The following is a 16,554-nucleotide window of genomic DNA, read 5'->3' on the forward strand; positions in this document are numbered from 1 at the left end:
GGTCGTTTCTTCAAGGTCAAACTGAAAGTCTTCTGCTCATAATCTTTTGTGCCCAGGACCCCCAGAAAAAAAACACTTAGTTTCTCCTAGTGCCAAGTGTGGATAGGAGTTTGAAGTTCAGTGTTTGGGAGAAAATGGTCTCCGAAAATGACATTAAAGGGTTATTCCCATTTCAGCAAATTAATGTTATTGTTTGTATGATGACTTCCATTGGATATAAATCTGACCATGGTCACACAGGTGCACGGCTCGTTATATCACAGAGTAATCAGAGCCAAGTGACATAACGAGCTGTGCACCTGTGTGACCATGGTCAGATCTCTATCCACTGGTTGAAGCTTTCTGTAAAAGGACAGCAAGCAGAGATCTAGAAAACTGTGAGCAATTTATACAGAAAGTATATAGGAAAATTATCATTGAAAACTTTTCATTATTCAAACAATAACACTTATTTGCTGAGATGGTAATGTCCCTTTTATGTGACAAAATGAGTTTCTTTCACCCACTACATCCCCCACTAATCTCCTGGCAGTGACATTCCTTCAGGGAGAAGCAATGAATAAGGAATAGGAATACCTGATCCTACATCTGATGCAGGAGTATCTGTAGGCACACATACACAGAGATTAGGCAGCCTCAACAAAATCACTGGATTTGACCAACTTTTCTTAAATTTTTTGGGTGCCTAAGAATTTGACTTCTATTCAGAGTCCTAGTATGGCCATTAGAAACTAGTAGAAAAGAGTCATTTAATACGAACGCTCCAAGTCTCAGGGGCCCCCGATTGTCTGTTTTGTGCCGCTTCTATCCTTGCCTGGAGTCTGCATGTTGCTGCAGATCTGCTTTACCGCTTTGTCATTGCTGTAATGCATGGTGTGTATAGTGGCAAAAGAGCTGCAGGGAACAGCTTTGGGACTGTTGTCTTCAGACCAATTACATAGAGCAGAATAGATTATCGTCACCAACCCCAGCTTTCTTTCTCTTTCCCCCGTGCACCTACTTTTTTGGACAGAGTAGTTAATGTAATCATTTCTCTTTACCCAACCAATAGTTATAGTTTACCCTTTGGAAATTTATCCAACTATATTCAATAAAACCATTAGTGACATCACTTTTGGAGTTTTTTTTTTTTTTTTTTTTTTTTTCCCTTGAGTTAGTAATTAAAGTAGCTAGTAAAAATGGAATCCAACCAAAATATAAAATTAGTCGTACACCAGATTCTACTTACACATTACATGGTAGCCTGGTCCTCTTTAATTTGGCCGGTTTGCCTGAATTTCATCAAATGTGTACGTCCACCTTCAATCTGGGGCTAAACCAGGATTTGTGGTTACTCAATGTAAAATTAACCATGTCAACTTCAACCTATTGTCAGTGCAGGTCAGTTGGATTGAAGTTTGTAGAATATTTCCAGTACAGGAGATGTTTCTGGTAAAGCTGATGTATATTTTGTTTGGCCAAAGTGACTACTGCTCTTTGTGCCCGATGTGGATGATGATGTTGTCCTTCCACAAGTCCCTAGGCTAAGTCACTAGTAACATTGGCCATCTTTTGGCTACACCCAGATCTTCATCACTCTGGGGGCTCTTATTGATGCTCTGCCTAAGGTTGACATCCATTTGGGCACCTCTGTTATTTGACAGGTTTGCCCATGTCTTCACTTTAGTACATCACTTGTCTTTGAAATTTTGTAGTACTAGTAAAAAGTTATGTTTTTTTCACTCCTGACAGTCTGAAGAACATTTTTACTTGCATCATCTACATGACAAATAGGGAGGAGAACGCCAGACTGGGTTGGCTGAAGTTCTCTAAGGCAGCAGAAATAGATACCTGCATCTCCTATTATAACCTGGGTGATAGATGACACATTATGGCTTGTCTATTGTGCAGTCCTCCATTTTTTTCCATTTTTTATTTTTTTTTGTGTACTGTTGATAAAAACTTTCAATTAGTTTTTATTACAGTTTGTATTTGCACAATCTTTGTCAGACTAATTCAGCGCATTTCCAGCCAAGCAAAATCACAATGTCCTTCTCTGACCACCCATCGACCAGTTATGTTATTGCTGCCGACATCTCTACCTCAGTTTTTTTTTAGTTTATTTTATATTTCTGCCTTTTCATTTCCTTTCAGGATTGAACATTCAGTGCTTTCTCTGCCGCTTTGCACATTTCCATACCTTTATGCACGTTTCTTTTCCATAGGAGATCTTCTTTTGCCTTTTTTAGTTTCTTTTTTGCTCATTCTCCTTTCCAGCTCTGACCACATTTTATTATTTCTCATTTCACTCTAAAACCAAAGTCTTACCATATGGATCAATTTAAAAAAAAAAAATCTAATTTCTGTTTCATAAATTTATTTGTTAGGCATGTGGGGATCCGAAAGCAAAGCCTTCTTACCTGATCGATAAAAACTTAGAATCTGCTGTCAAGTTTATTGTCCGGAAGTTTCCTGCAGTTGAAACCCGCAATAACAACGTAAGTAGATTTCATTCTAATACGGTATGAAATGTATTTGTATAGGCTGGCGGGATGATGGTAATGACAGATTTCAGTGGAGCGTTTCATTTTTGGTTATGTAAATTTTGAAAATATCTTGAAGTTGGATGTTACACCTCAGATATGTGTTGGTTAATCCCATGAATGGGATCGGTGGATTCAGCTGGACCGACCTTGGTTTCACCAACAGCAGATGTTGTGGAAGAGAAGAATCTGGCTCTAACTCACTCTTAGGCTATATTCACACTGCCGTTGCCCGCCCGTACCGTACCGTAGCGGGCAACGGCAGTGTACGTGGGGGAGGAGGAGGAGGTGAGCGCAGCTCACCCCCGCCCCTCTCCATAGCAACCTATGGCGCACGGCCCCGTATTACGGGAAAAGATAGGACAGGTCCTATCTTTTTCCCGGGTACGGAACGGTACGGTGCCGCACGTGTGCTGCACCGTACCGCTCCCGTAGGGTGCCGTGCGCCCATAGGAGTGTATGGGGGACGTATATTGGCCGTATATACGTCGGCCGTATATACGTCCTCCATACGTTCGTGTGAATGTAGCCTTAGGGTGAAGACACACGTGCCGTTTTTAGTTTTCAGATCGTAAAAAAACGCATGCGTTTTTGACCAGTTTGAATTAAGATAATTGGTCAAACCTGTCAAAAACGCATGCGTTTTCAAAAAATGCATGCGTTTTTTAACGATCTGAAAACGCACCAACTAAAAACGGCCTAAAAAACGCCACGTGTGTCTTCACCCTTAATGTTAAAAAAAAAAAAAAAAACGCCATCAGCCAATAACTAATTGGTTTGTTTCTGGAGCAGTAATAGTTTTAGTACTGCTTTTGTAAAGTTCAAATTTGATTTCCCCCTTTTAACAGAGCAAACGCCCACCTCATTTTTTTTAAATTTAATTTTTTTTTTTATTTTTAATGCATTACAGTTGCATATTATTCAGTTATGCAGTTCAGATGGAAAAGTGTGTCCCTTGGTTAAAGAGGTTGAACTTGCTGTATTTAAGCATAGAGATTGTCACCTCCACCGCCCATGTTATGGGGAATCTGAAGCCTTGGTAAAACAGATTTGGGCTCTCTGCACACACAGGTTGTTTTTGTCTTTGTGCTACCTATTAATTCAACAGACAGAAATGTATTTTTCTCTATGCTACAGGCTCATACACACAGCCGTGGTTTCCAAAAACTTGTATGTCCGAGCCCCAAAAAACAGTTTCAGCCACAAAACTCAAAGCAGGTCTTATTCCTGCCTTACAAGTTATTCACACACCAATAACACACGGGTTGCAAACAACAGTAAATACAGTATCCAGGCCACCAGTTTCTAGATATTAAAAGGGTTTTCCACTTTCAGCAAATAAATGTCATTGTTTTGTGTAATGAAAAGTTTATACAATTTTCCAATATGCTTCCTGTATCGGTTCTGCTCGCTGTCATTCCATAGGAGGCTTCATTGCTTGTTTATTTCCTGTGGATAGAAACCGATCCCTGGTCATGTGAGGTCACACAGGTGCACGGCTCGTTAGTATCACAGAGAGAAATCAGAGCGGTGCACCTGTGTGACATCACATGACCACAGAAAGTAAACAATGAAGCTTCCTATGGAATGACTGCAAACTTTTCATTATACATACAAAAGCGCTTGCTGAAAATGAACAACCCCTTTAAAAACAGGCATATTGGAATACTTAAGTCTTATTTAAATTTTTTTCTTTTCCCCCCTCTCCTTTAATTGGTTAGTAGTTTTCGTTTTCTATAAACTGTGTAATCACTAAAGAAATTGGTGAAAACCAGGCATGTGTGGTTATTGGGCTCCTCGTAGTCCTAAAACATGGTGATTGAAGTAATGAACGGCCGCTTCCTAGTATTTTTAGAAAGCACATCCCTGAGTGAAACCGTCCTGCGGCGTCTGATGAATTGTTCTGTGTTAGTGGCGTTCGGAGCCCTACATGTCTCACATCATTCCATGGATAACCCGACAAGATCCTACACGTCTTGCCTGACAAAGGGAGGCTGATCTGCCAGCACCGATGACTCTTGCAGGTTAAGGAAAGTTCAGTGTAAACCTCATAAGACGGTTCTCATACTCTTATTTTGGTCATGTAAGGACCCATACAGCAGTAGTTGTATCATGCAGCACCTGAACAAGCATACACTGCGTTGGAGCCACATAGTATAGATGAATGGCCTCGCTGGCTGAGGATTACGGGAGCCGTTCAGCTGGTTGAACCTGTAAATTGTGCTCATACGTGTGTGCGGCACCTAATGCCTGGGTGTAAGGCTATGCTATCCAGGAAGTGGCTACTCGCTGCCGCACTGCTCACCTGGGTGTGGTGTGTACATTACTTATCAGCTGGAGCACAAACATCTGAAATATGCATCCTATGTGTCCGTACTATGTGCGGCCTTGTCCTTTGACAGCTATTACATTCGCGACAGTGGAGAATAAGAGTATTTTCTGCATCTAAGGAAGACTGCACGTGTTCTGTTTATACTGATGTAGCAAAAAAATATCTGAAAATTTCAGAGAATGAAGGGCATCAATCTCTTTGGGAGGGATCCAGGTTTATATGTTTGGGCACTACATCATCTGAATTGCTGTAATGTACTTCCATTAGCCAGATAATGTTTCCTAAGCTAACCACAAGCTATTTCCTTTGCCTTCATAAACGAATGATTCTGTCAGCACTTTTTTGACCATACAAAGCTGCAGACAGGAGTAGGTATCGGCCCTGCAAATGTGTGTAACGATACCTTTGTGTGAGTGTTGTTAGTAGCAGCAGGACTGTGTACAAATCCACTTATCTTTCAGGATTGTAAGTTGATTTGGAGCCCTCTGGTGCGCCGGTGTGTGATATCTTTTTACTGAACACAGTACACCTCCCCATCGGAGTAACGACTGCAGTATTCAAACAGAAGCAGGGGACAGCAGTGACTCATAGCAGATGGACTGTTTAGTGAACAGATCTCACACAACGGTGAACTAAAGTGCTCTGTGTCCAGCAAGAATCCTGGAATATTGTGTATTTTATTAGCAGCAGAACTGTTAAAATGCAAAGTTCACACAAATCTCCAGGGACAATCTCGAACAGTCTACAGCTTTGTAAAGTCAAGACAGCTAAACGATTCCCTTTAAAGATGCACAAACACATTAGAGGAAAGTCAGCAAAACCTATTATTTATACAAAGTCCATTCAGGTCTCCATTGGACCATAGCTAAAATCTCTGCCAGGTCCTACCTGACCTAACTAGATCCAACCTGCTGGAGATCCCTCCCAGGTCTACTGAAAGGCCGGATCGGGGTGATCCAGGATGCTCCAGCTGTGAAGGTGTGGAATGGGGATTTGAAGACTGGTGTTTTACACTTGAAAAAACCCCCATTTTGTATATTGACAAAATAAGATAAGGTATTGGATATAAATACTGTTCCCAGATGCTCAGCCATGCTCTCTCACCTTCCTCATTGTCCCCTTGCCAGGCCTTAAGACAACTGGCTGGGGCAGGATTTTTACTGTTGTGCTTAGTCCTGATCCTGTAGATGGCCTCCAGCTGAATATAGGCATGACCAGTGGAAAAAAACCCTGTTTTTTAAGGGCCATAAAACAACTTCTCATCCCCCAGAACTTGTGTTACATCAATTCTTACTCTTTCCCTTCCCTCTGCTATTGCCACACTTGATTGCACATTATGATGTTCTACTCATGTTCATTGTCCAAAGGCCTCCTGGACCATCACCAGACCAACCTCTCAAATATCTCCTGCTTCTTTTCAGCCTACGTTCTTCCAAACCAAATGTACAGATGGCTACACTGCTCGTGATTCCTAGGCTGGCATCTGAATCCAGAGCTGACTATCAGACTATTCATTGCCGCCTGGTATAGACATTGGGCTTTGACAAGTGATGAGGAACAGCTCCGGACTGGCTGAACAACGCTTCTCTGTTATAGCGTAGTTTGTATGGAGCATCGGGGGCTTGTCTTAATTTGCAGCCCTCCTGAGAAGCAGGATGCATATATACATTCAATGTTTGGGTGGATTTTGCCTGACACATTGGGATATTGCATTTTGATGAACATGTATGGCCAAGAAGCTGTACAGATGTGGGATATTGAAGTTGACAATAGTTGAGTAAAGCCTTTTTTTTTTTTTATATGTTTGATATGTAGGCAACATGATGTAACATAGTGTAGGTCTTTGGGCAATGGTCTACAGCCCTTCTGATAGGTTGCTCACAAATATATACAGTTCCCTTTTTACCCTCTTTACTATTTATATTGAATTTGCTATAGTAAAGGTTTCATTCTTTTTGGTCAACATTTCCACCAAGAACTTTCTTCTGAAAACGTTACCTGATGTGCTGGAGGTCTCCTGTGCGGCAGATGTTGTGTCAATTTTAACGCCTGATCCTTTGCTCTCGGGGGATGAGCCACTTATAGATCTGGAGGATGTTCGGAACATATACATACACGAGTCCTTCTTTTATGTAAAATAAAGCCAATGTTACCTTCAGATTTATTACAAGGTTCTCTTGGGTTCCTTCACATCTCTTCCGATCAGCTTCATCCTTTATTCTCATGAAATAATCTCTTTGCTTTCCTTCGGTGTACATTGCTCCATTGTGTCTTCACATTGTGTATAGATAACTCTCTAATATCTCTCTGCCCATTATTCTTCTGTGTCTAACAAGTGTTTTGCTTCTTAATTTTTTTTTTTTTGTTGCTTTTGTTGTAATGTGACTATCTAGTTCTAGATTATTTTACTGTATTTTATGTTTGTATCTACATTTATTTTGCATGCGTAACGTGGCTTTGCCTGGATATTCTGTTTGGTAAGTTCAGAATTTTAAGTGTCCTTTTGCTTCTCCACCTCAGGATGCTCTGCTCTATCTTTCTATTGACATCCCTTTTAGGATCAATGCTTTTTTTGTTGGTATTTTTTTCCCTCCCATTTTCTGCATTTAAATGCTGAATTTATAAGCCTTGTATATTGCCAGGAGGGTGGTAAGTATAATATCAGGGCCACTATCAGGGCTTGAGGGCTCACTAAGCAGCCCGCAGTAGACCAGATGATTAGGATGGATGTCATTCCTGTCCGTCATGCCCCGAATATTTTGAATTGACCGAATATTCGTCTTCCCACATTTACAGCAACAGCTTGCACAACTCCAGAAAGAGAAGTCCGAGATTCTGAAGAATTTGGCACTTTACTACTTCACTTTCGTGGATGTTATGGAATTTAAGGTAAGTGGCTATAGTCTCATAGTAGACGTTTGCCTTATTTAAAGGGGTTTCCTTAAAAAAAAAAAAAAAAAAAATAATTTACCTGTGTGAAGATAATTTCTTATAAATGTCATATGGTCCCTTAGAAACAAGACTGACTCTTTGGATACGACCACCTCTGCTGGACTGATTGCAAAAAGAAGTTTTTTTTTTTTTAAATAACATCCAATTGACGAAATGTTAACATATGGATGACAAATTAATAAAATTGAAATGTAAATGCCCAGATGGGAATACCCCTTTTTAAGTAATTTTTTTTTACTGTTGCATGGCCTTAAAATGTCCACAGAAGAGCATTAGAATAATAAAAACCAGTCACCAGAGTATAACCAATAAACTACTAGCCCCCTCAGGAAGGATATAATTCCAACCTGTCTCTATCAGTCCAGGTGTTTACAATTGTCCCTGGATACGACCGTAAATCTTCTTATTACTGTCAGAATCTTCTCATGAGTAGTTTCTCATGTCTGTACACTGCAGTGCTCTCTGCTTGCTGGCAGGAAGTTCCGGTGTCTGAGCTGGTTTTGGAATTCAGGGGGAGGGTCAGGAGGCAAAGTGCAAAAACTTGCTCTTCAAGCTACACTCTCATAGAATGGAGAAATCATGAAGAGTCTGCCTAGAGACATGCCTGCCGATAACATTATTTCAAGCTCTTCTCCCCTCTGATCTGCTGATACCAGAACACAGAACATAGACAAAATCTGGCTCCATTATATTTGTAGTACCTGCTCCCATACTGAATAGGGTTCAGCCAGGGGCGTAATTACAGCGGTAGCAGCCATAGCAGCGGCTATGGGGCCCAGAGTGTCAGGGGGCCCCTTCATCCGACCTGACACAATAAAGAATGGAGGATATACACCATTATATCTATATTGTACTGCACATTGTCCAGCATAATATGTATATAACATATACTGTGATGTATATATGCAGTATCTGTGATGTGTATATGGTGTCTGTATATACTGTATGTGAGTATGTTGCATATGGCACTGTATGTATGTGTATATGCACATGAGTGTATTTATGTGTGATTGTAACTCTCATGTGTGAGTATACTAATATGTATATTTTTAAGTGGGAAGGGGGCCCCCGTGCAGTAGCCTGCTAGGGGGCCCTGTCTCTCCTAGTTACGCCACTGGGTTCAGCATATTGTTGGGGCAGGCTCCTACCAATCTGATAACCTGAGAAACTTCTCTGACTATAGACCCCCATATACTCCATGTAGTGATTGATCTGCACGAAGTTGCTTTATAAAACACTATAGTTGCTGTGATAGGATCACACACAGATTTCTGACCAGTCTTTAAAGTACAGGATGATTTTCAACATTGCAGAATATCAAGTTCCTTATTAAAGGTAACCTACCACTTGAACTGGTAGGTGTAAGAAGGAAATACCGACCACCAGCTCAGGCTGAGCTGGTGCTGGAGCTTATTTTTGTTAGTGTTTTAAACCTCTGTATCGCGGTTTAAAACACTTTTTAAACTTTATAGCCGAAGCTGCTTCGGCGCACGGAGGTATGCGCTCGGCGCACCATGCACGCGACTGTGCGCGCGGCTACATAGGAAGTGAAGGAGAACCGCGCGCATGGTGTGCCGAGCGCGTACCTCCGTGCGCCAAAACAGCTTCGGCTATAAAGTTTAAAAAGTGTTTTAAACCGCGATACAGAGGTTTAAAACACTAACAAAAATAAGCTCCGGCACCAGCTCACCCTGAGCTGGTGCTCGGTATTTCCTTCTTACTCCCACCACTTCAAGTGGTAGGTTTCCTTTAAGCCTTCTGAGATTTTTAGCCGTGTAGTCACAGGTTGCTGTAAATGGTTGTTGCGAGGTCCATTGTGTCCATTATGCTGCTTGTACTGTGATTATATATCATTATTCTATTTTTGTCTTTTCAGGATCATGTATGTGAGCTGCTTAACACTATTGATGTGTGTCAAGTTTTCTTTGATATTGTAAGTATAAAAAAGTAGACCCCCCCCCCCCTGCGTAATAAATATATAATACAGATACGTGTTTTCTGGTCACATTCGCCACCTCCTCTGTATTTAGTTCTAGGGTTTTTTTTGTTTTTTCACCAAAATTCTGCAGATGCTTGATCAGACATCAGCAAATCACAGAGCTCTTAGCATTTATTAAGTCCTATTATTTGCACATGATTTCTCTTATGGGATGGGCTATGCTATAGATATTCACACACAGCCTGAACCAATCTGCTTTACGGGGTTAGAAGTAGGAGGTATATAGCATCTCCCTGGAACCAACGCTATGCAATAGACTGATATATATTTCAATATATTCTCATAGACTTGTGCTATGCATTGTCAATTGGGTGCTAGCTCACCTTCTGTCATAGGGGTATGTCCATACATTTTGGTATTGTCAACACTGATCGGTCAATGTCAGGTAACACCTAGTTGTCAATCAGTGCTGACCCGGATCACTGCAGTTAACTGGTTAAGTGCCGTGGCCAATCCCGACTGCGGCACCTAACAGAGCTGTCGTGGGCGCCGATTGACTATCCAAGATGGCGCCACCCACCGGCAGCTCTGTTAGTTGACGCAGTGGGGTCGACTCATGACATGTGATGTTATCCGAGGCCGCCGATCGGTTACAATGGTAGCCTACAGTCTCAGAGAGACTTTTAGGCCTGCTATGGATACTGATTTCTAATAGCCTGCCAATGGCAGCAGTAAAATAACTATACACTGCAATATAGTCATAGTAAAAAATAATAATAATAGTAAAAAAAAAACTTGAAAAAAAAATGTTTAAATTGCCCCCCTTTCCATAGAACACATATATAAAAATAAACAGTAAAAATCATTCACATGTTAGGTATCACCCCGTCAGCTTGACATTTATTACCTGTCCCCATTCTGTGACAACTTACCCTTTGTTTTCTCCTTCCTTCAGACTGTCAACTTTGACTTAACCAAGAACTACTTAGATTTGATCATAACCTACACTACGATAATGATAATGCTTTCTCGGATTGAAGAAAGGAAAGCGATTATAGGACTGTACAACTACTCCCATGAAATGACTCATGGAGCCAGGTACGCGGGTAGCGTTGTGTCTAGATAACACTCTGTGGTTATCTCATGGCGGGGGTTCATTTCAGACATTTAACACTGGAGGATTTAAAAATGTATTTCATCTACTGAGATGTCTGCTCTATAAATCTAACCTGGACAGGTATATCCAACTTTCTCATACTGTATGACCCTCATCTTATTTGTGCGCTGAAAGTCAGTTTTCCTATTCATTCCTATAATGGCCTCAATGAGAAATTGACTTTCTGTTCACACATAATGCTACATTTGTAAGAGTAATTTTACAATGTGGTGGGGGGTATAATTGTCTTCCTTGAGCTAATTATTAATATTATTTGTGTAATGAATAATTATACAATATCCCAATATACTCTCTGCATCAATTTCTGCTTGCTGTTATTCTTTAGGAAGCTTCATTGTTTACTTCCTGTGGATAAAATCCAGTCCCTGGTCATGTGATGTCACACAGGTGCACAGCTCATTATATCTCTGGTCATGTGATGTCACACAGGTGCACAGCTCATTATATCTCTGGTCATGTGATGTCACACAGGTGCACGGCTCATTATAACACATGGCTTTGATTGCTCTGTGATCTAACGAGCCGTGTACCTGTGTGACATCAAATGACCGGGGATATAATGAGCCGTGCACCTGTGTGACATCTCATGACCAGAGATATAATGAGCTGTGCGCCTGTGTGACCTTACATTGGCCAGGGATACAATGAGCCCTGCACCTGTGTGACATTATGTGAACAGTGACTGTTTTTTTTCTCCACAGGAAGTAAGCAATGCAGCTTTCTGTTGAATGACAGCAAGTAGAGATGTAGAAAATAGGAAAGAATTTATATAGAACGTATATTGGAAAATAGTATAATGTTACTTTACACAAACAGTATAAATTATTTCTAGAAATTGGGCAATCATTTTTAAGATTCACCTTTTTTTTAATAAACGTTACTACTTTTGTGTGTGGAAAATTTTCAACCTATCTATAGGTTCATGGACCCTCATGAATCTCCTATCCCCAGTTAAAACATTGTAATCAAAAAATGCTGACAATAATAATTACCGAGGGCTTTCACAGATTTAATAGGCATCTTAAATGCACCAAAATGATTGATTACTTCAGATGTCTTATGACATTACTTTTCTTTATCATCCCTCTAGTGATAGAGAATATCCCCGACTTGGACAGATGATCGTAGACTATGAAAATCCGCTGAAAAAGATGATGGAAGAGTTTGTACCCCACAGTAAGGTTGGTACAGATGGAGGCTTTGGTTTCAGTGCATAATGCTTTACTCTACATTTATACATGTTTCTGATGACTGTATCTGACATGGAAGTGGATATGCACTAGTTTGCAAGTCTTTGGAAAATTTGGAAAAAAGTGCAACATAACTGATAATACATAACTGATGTAGTTCATAGCTTCAGGAATTACCAGCCATGCCAGGCCTATGAAGCAGTACATCTGCCACTCATTGTTATTACACTTACCTACCAGAACTGGGCAACCATTTAATGTATACGAGATGTTTTACTGATGCTAAGTTGCCAGATATTTGAAAGGGAAGGGGGGGTTGCATTTGGGCAATTTAAAGAACAACATCCTTCAAGATAATAAATTACTATTAAGGTGTCTCAGAGCAGTTTATCCTATTCGACTAAGAACACATGGACACTCGGCTAAATCAAACATACAAGTATGTAAGGGGGTCTGGCCGAGGAGCTACCTTGCAGCCGGTGGGGTGTATGGTCACCTTTAGGGTGAAGACACACCGTTTTTAGTTAGTGCGTTTTCACATCGTTAAAAATGCATCTGTTTTTTGAAAATGCATCTGTTTTTGTCCGTTTTTCCGAAATTGTGCAATAAAAACCGGACCAAAACCGAATGCGTTTTTAAAAACCGCGTGCGTTTTTAACGATGTGAAAACACACTAACTAAAAACGGCCCAAAAACGTCCTAAAAACGCCACGTGTGTCTTCACCCTTAGCCTTCTGCACCTTCTTGAGCTACAAACAAATCTGTGGTCAGTTGTTTGTGGCACATGTGAGCCATGTTGACACCACCTCTGCCCGAGTTTTGTGGCTCGGGCAGACAGCTCACTCACTATTGCTGTATGTGTGATCCCATTGAAAACAATTTGTCTGTGTGCTCTCCTTTGAATCAATGGATATGACACTGACAAAATTGGCTTTTGTGTTTAGGGTGCCTTAGTTGGCGTTGCCGGGGCATTATGGGCATATGCTCAAAGAATCAACCAGAAATATGAAAGCAAAGTTTCCTATGAAATTCTATGTTCTTACTGCACATAACTTTAAGTTGGAATATTTCAGTAGCATCTCCTATAACGTTGGGTTATGAGGTGCTATTTTAATGATGGAGTTGAAGACCCATATAAGGGTATTTTAGCATTTTGCTTATTAATGATTGGAGTTTAGGAAAGGGTAACGGTGTCTGCAGGGGTGTAACACTTGTCGTGCTTCGGTGTCACAGGTCGGTGATGTGGCGTGGCCCGATGAAGCTCTGGTCAGGAGTTATAATAGCAGACACAGCTGCTGTTGGGTTTCAAGTTGTGTGTGAAAAATAATTAGCATATCTAATATATATGAACATGTGTGAATGAAGTTACATTATCTAAAAGCCACTGCCACAATTGGGAACCTGTGCTTACGTTTTATATGGGTTATAATAGACAACATGGGATGGTTATACCGGGTTTAAATGTAACTATAAAGTTTTTGTTATACTTTTTCTATCTAAGAATTGTTTCTTTTTGGGGATTTGATACATTTCCATTCTGAATATGGAACTATTATTCCCCTTGGCTTCCACATCCAGTCTGAAAGACCATCATTTCCTGATGTGATGAACTTCCTTCTCATAAATGGTACAAATCACAACGTACCCGTGAAATAATATTCTTTTCTGAGCAGATTGTCTTCTCATTAGCCTTGCAGCTTGGTAAACAATTTCACAGCTTCCAGGATGATGACTCTGGGCTCTCAGATGGTGCTTTAATAGCGGCCATTATTATAATTGAGCTTATTGTTGGATGAGTTTGGCAGTCTTTGTTCTGTATTGCAGAGGTTCACTTATTCTTTGATGTCTTTTCTATGTTTCAGTCTTTGTCAGATGCCCTAATTTCACTTCAGATGGTTTACCCTCGAAGAAACCTTTCCGCAGAGCAATGGAGAAATGCCCAACTCCTCAGCCTCATCAGCGCCCCAAGTACCATGCTGAACCCCGCACAGTCAGATACGGTAAGGGCTACATCTTTTTTTCCAGTATCTTGACAAGATCAGGTTTATGGTACCAACATATTGGGGTTAGCAGAGATTATTGCTTGCATGAAATGTATTTATGTAGTATAACTTCCAAATAACTTGCTGGGAAATACATACATGTCTAACATCCTAAAAAAAAATTCTAAAATCAAAAAAATCTAAATCTATAAAAATAAAATTGCTACCATCGGGTTAATACTCCGTTTTAACGATCTGTCCTGCGGCAATGCTCTGACCACTATAACCAGTTGCTGTCACTCAGTGGTCTTGTGATCTGTACATGCAGAGATCACTGCTGAGGCCAGTTGTTGGCGGTGCACATGTGCAGCACATTATAGCTGGGGGGTATTACACAGACTGACTGATACAAGCAGCAATGAATGCATTGCAGTTGCAGGTAAATTAAAGGGATTACCCAGGTTTATCCAATTGTGCGCAGGCAACTCGGACTGATGTGAAGTGAGAAATAAACTTCTACTCGTCTCAACTCTTGCAGTCCTATCCAGCACAACACTTGACTTATCCAAACTTTTTACATGGAGGCCACAGTGTTGATGTCACATAATTTGCGTGTACATACCTAGACATGGGACCATAGCACGTAATGATAAATATTTTTTCATGTAACACATGAAAAAATAACTTCATGAAAAATGTAGAAAACCGCGTGTCAAAAAGCGAATACAGCCCAAGTGTTTTCCAGTTACCCAAACGCAGAGGAGATGGTGGCACCTGATAATGCCACAACAATGTCCCCCTGTACAACCCTGCTCTGAACTCTGTCCTCAGGGAATATGCTGTGTATATGGCACAATGGCAGGCTGATGGCAAGTAGTTAAAGGCACAAAAAGTTAACAACAGATGGCAATGTGTTATAGGCCAGAGAAGGCACATGCTTAGACCTAAATAAAGGTCTCTGGACTCAAAACCCACCATGAGCCTCATGGTCCCCAAAGTAGGGAAGCAAATAACACTAGACCTGCTGAATAAACAATAATGATATATTTACCATGGAGCCTGGACATTGTAAGAAGACGGGGCTAAATGTGACACTGCTGCAGCCTCTTGTTGTGCTTGGGTTAGGATTAGGCTGCAGTGATCACTTGACATTGATGTGAACCCTGTTCTTTCTTGGGCTTTTTGTAATGCAAGCCAGACTGCTCACTTTTACTAAAAAGAGACTAAAAAAATACCATACAAATTCTGATATTGGTCACCATTTCTCTTGCTAAAACAGTTTTGCCTATTCAAATCTTGAATTTCATGCTAATATCCCACTAGGATGTGAAAAGCAGTGCATGACTTGCCCCAAAATCCTGATGTCCATTGAAATACTGACACAAATCTAAAAAATCTTTTTACCACATCTGTTACAAATTGCCCTCTATAAATATGCATATACATGCCCAACCTCTGATATGGGAGTTGGCATGACTGAGGAGGCGGACAGTAACAACCCCCTGTGTCTGGACTTTGTGTCCTGCTGTCCTCCAGCAGAGTCCTGCTGTCTGGGGGTCATGTGACCTACCAAGCTGTAAATATGAAACTTGAACATGGTAACTATAATATGGGTGACTTTATTAAGATCCTGTACTTGCCCTGTTCTATCTTGGTATCAATAGCCAAACCCAGTGTGATTGTGTTTCCAGGCGCTTGCTGTGTCTATATTGATTTCATATGGCTTTCCTCACATTCAAAGGCACAATATAATATATATATTATACTTTTTGTTTCTGCAGATGCCTTGTGAATATCTTTCACTGGATGCAATGGAAAAATGGATCATTTGTAAGTGGAGAGTGATTGGTGCCATTTCTTATATTGTGTTGCATGTTATCTAGCTTTATAAATCGGCAAAATGTAGCAGTTTAGACCATATAAGGCTTTAGACCGTGTTGAGTATTGGTCCTGGAGATCTGTGTAACCATACTTTTATGTGAGGTGTTAGTAACAGGACTGTAGCAGGATTTGGAGCACCGGGGTGCACTGGTGTGTGTGAGATCTGTTGTACAGCTACAACCCCTCCCTTCTGCTGAGTTACTGCTGTAGTCGCCTTCTGTTTAAATACTACAGCAGTTAATTAGGAGGAAGGGGCTGTGATGTGATCATTGAAGAGAACTCCCATTCCAATGCACCACAGTGCTGCAAACCTGGATAAATACATTGGTCTTGTTACGAAGATCTTCAGGTACCCTTTACCAAACATTTTTTTGCAGGTTTGTATTGTCAATTTTGACAGGTGCACAATACCTTTATCTGACCTTACAAAGAATGAGACTCTAATACCCAATGCTTACAGTATAATCATAATGAATAAAAGTGAGTGCTTAATTTGTGGTTGTACCTTGGGGTTGGGGGGGGGGGGAATCTGTCTTTAAGGTATTTAAATGGTCGCTACAATGCTATGTCGATGGAAAA

General features: G+C 40.7%; 1 protein-coding gene across 4 annotated transcripts in view; it reads left to right on the top strand.

Annotated features, from left to right (window-relative positions):
- The window catches only part of NCKAP1 (NCK associated protein 1), a 73,112-nt gene that overhangs the window by 18,207 nt on the left and 38,351 nt on the right, over window positions 1-16,554 (top strand). For 2 of the 4 annotated variants that reach the window (XM_072121568.1, XM_072121570.1), the window contains 7 exons: window positions 2,367-2,477; window positions 7,651-7,743; window positions 9,683-9,739; window positions 10,701-10,843; window positions 12,013-12,103; window positions 13,975-14,112; window positions 15,876-15,924. In XM_072121568.1, the coding sequence (XP_071977669.1) occupies window positions 2,367-2,477; window positions 7,651-7,743; window positions 9,683-9,739; window positions 10,701-10,843; window positions 12,013-12,103; window positions 13,975-14,112; window positions 15,876-15,924 (682 nt within the window). The remainder of the gene's footprint in view (window positions 1-2,366; window positions 2,478-7,650; window positions 7,744-9,682; window positions 9,740-10,700; window positions 10,844-12,012; window positions 12,104-13,974; window positions 14,113-15,875; window positions 15,925-16,554) is intronic. The other 2 variants (XM_072121569.1, XM_072121571.1) reach the window with 1 other exon arrangement.

Source organism: Engystomops pustulosus, chromosome 8 (assembly GCF_040894005.1).
Source record: "Engystomops pustulosus chromosome 8, aEngPut4.maternal, whole genome shotgun sequence".
NCBI lineage: Eukaryota > Metazoa > Chordata > Amphibia > Anura > Leptodactylidae > Engystomops > Engystomops pustulosus.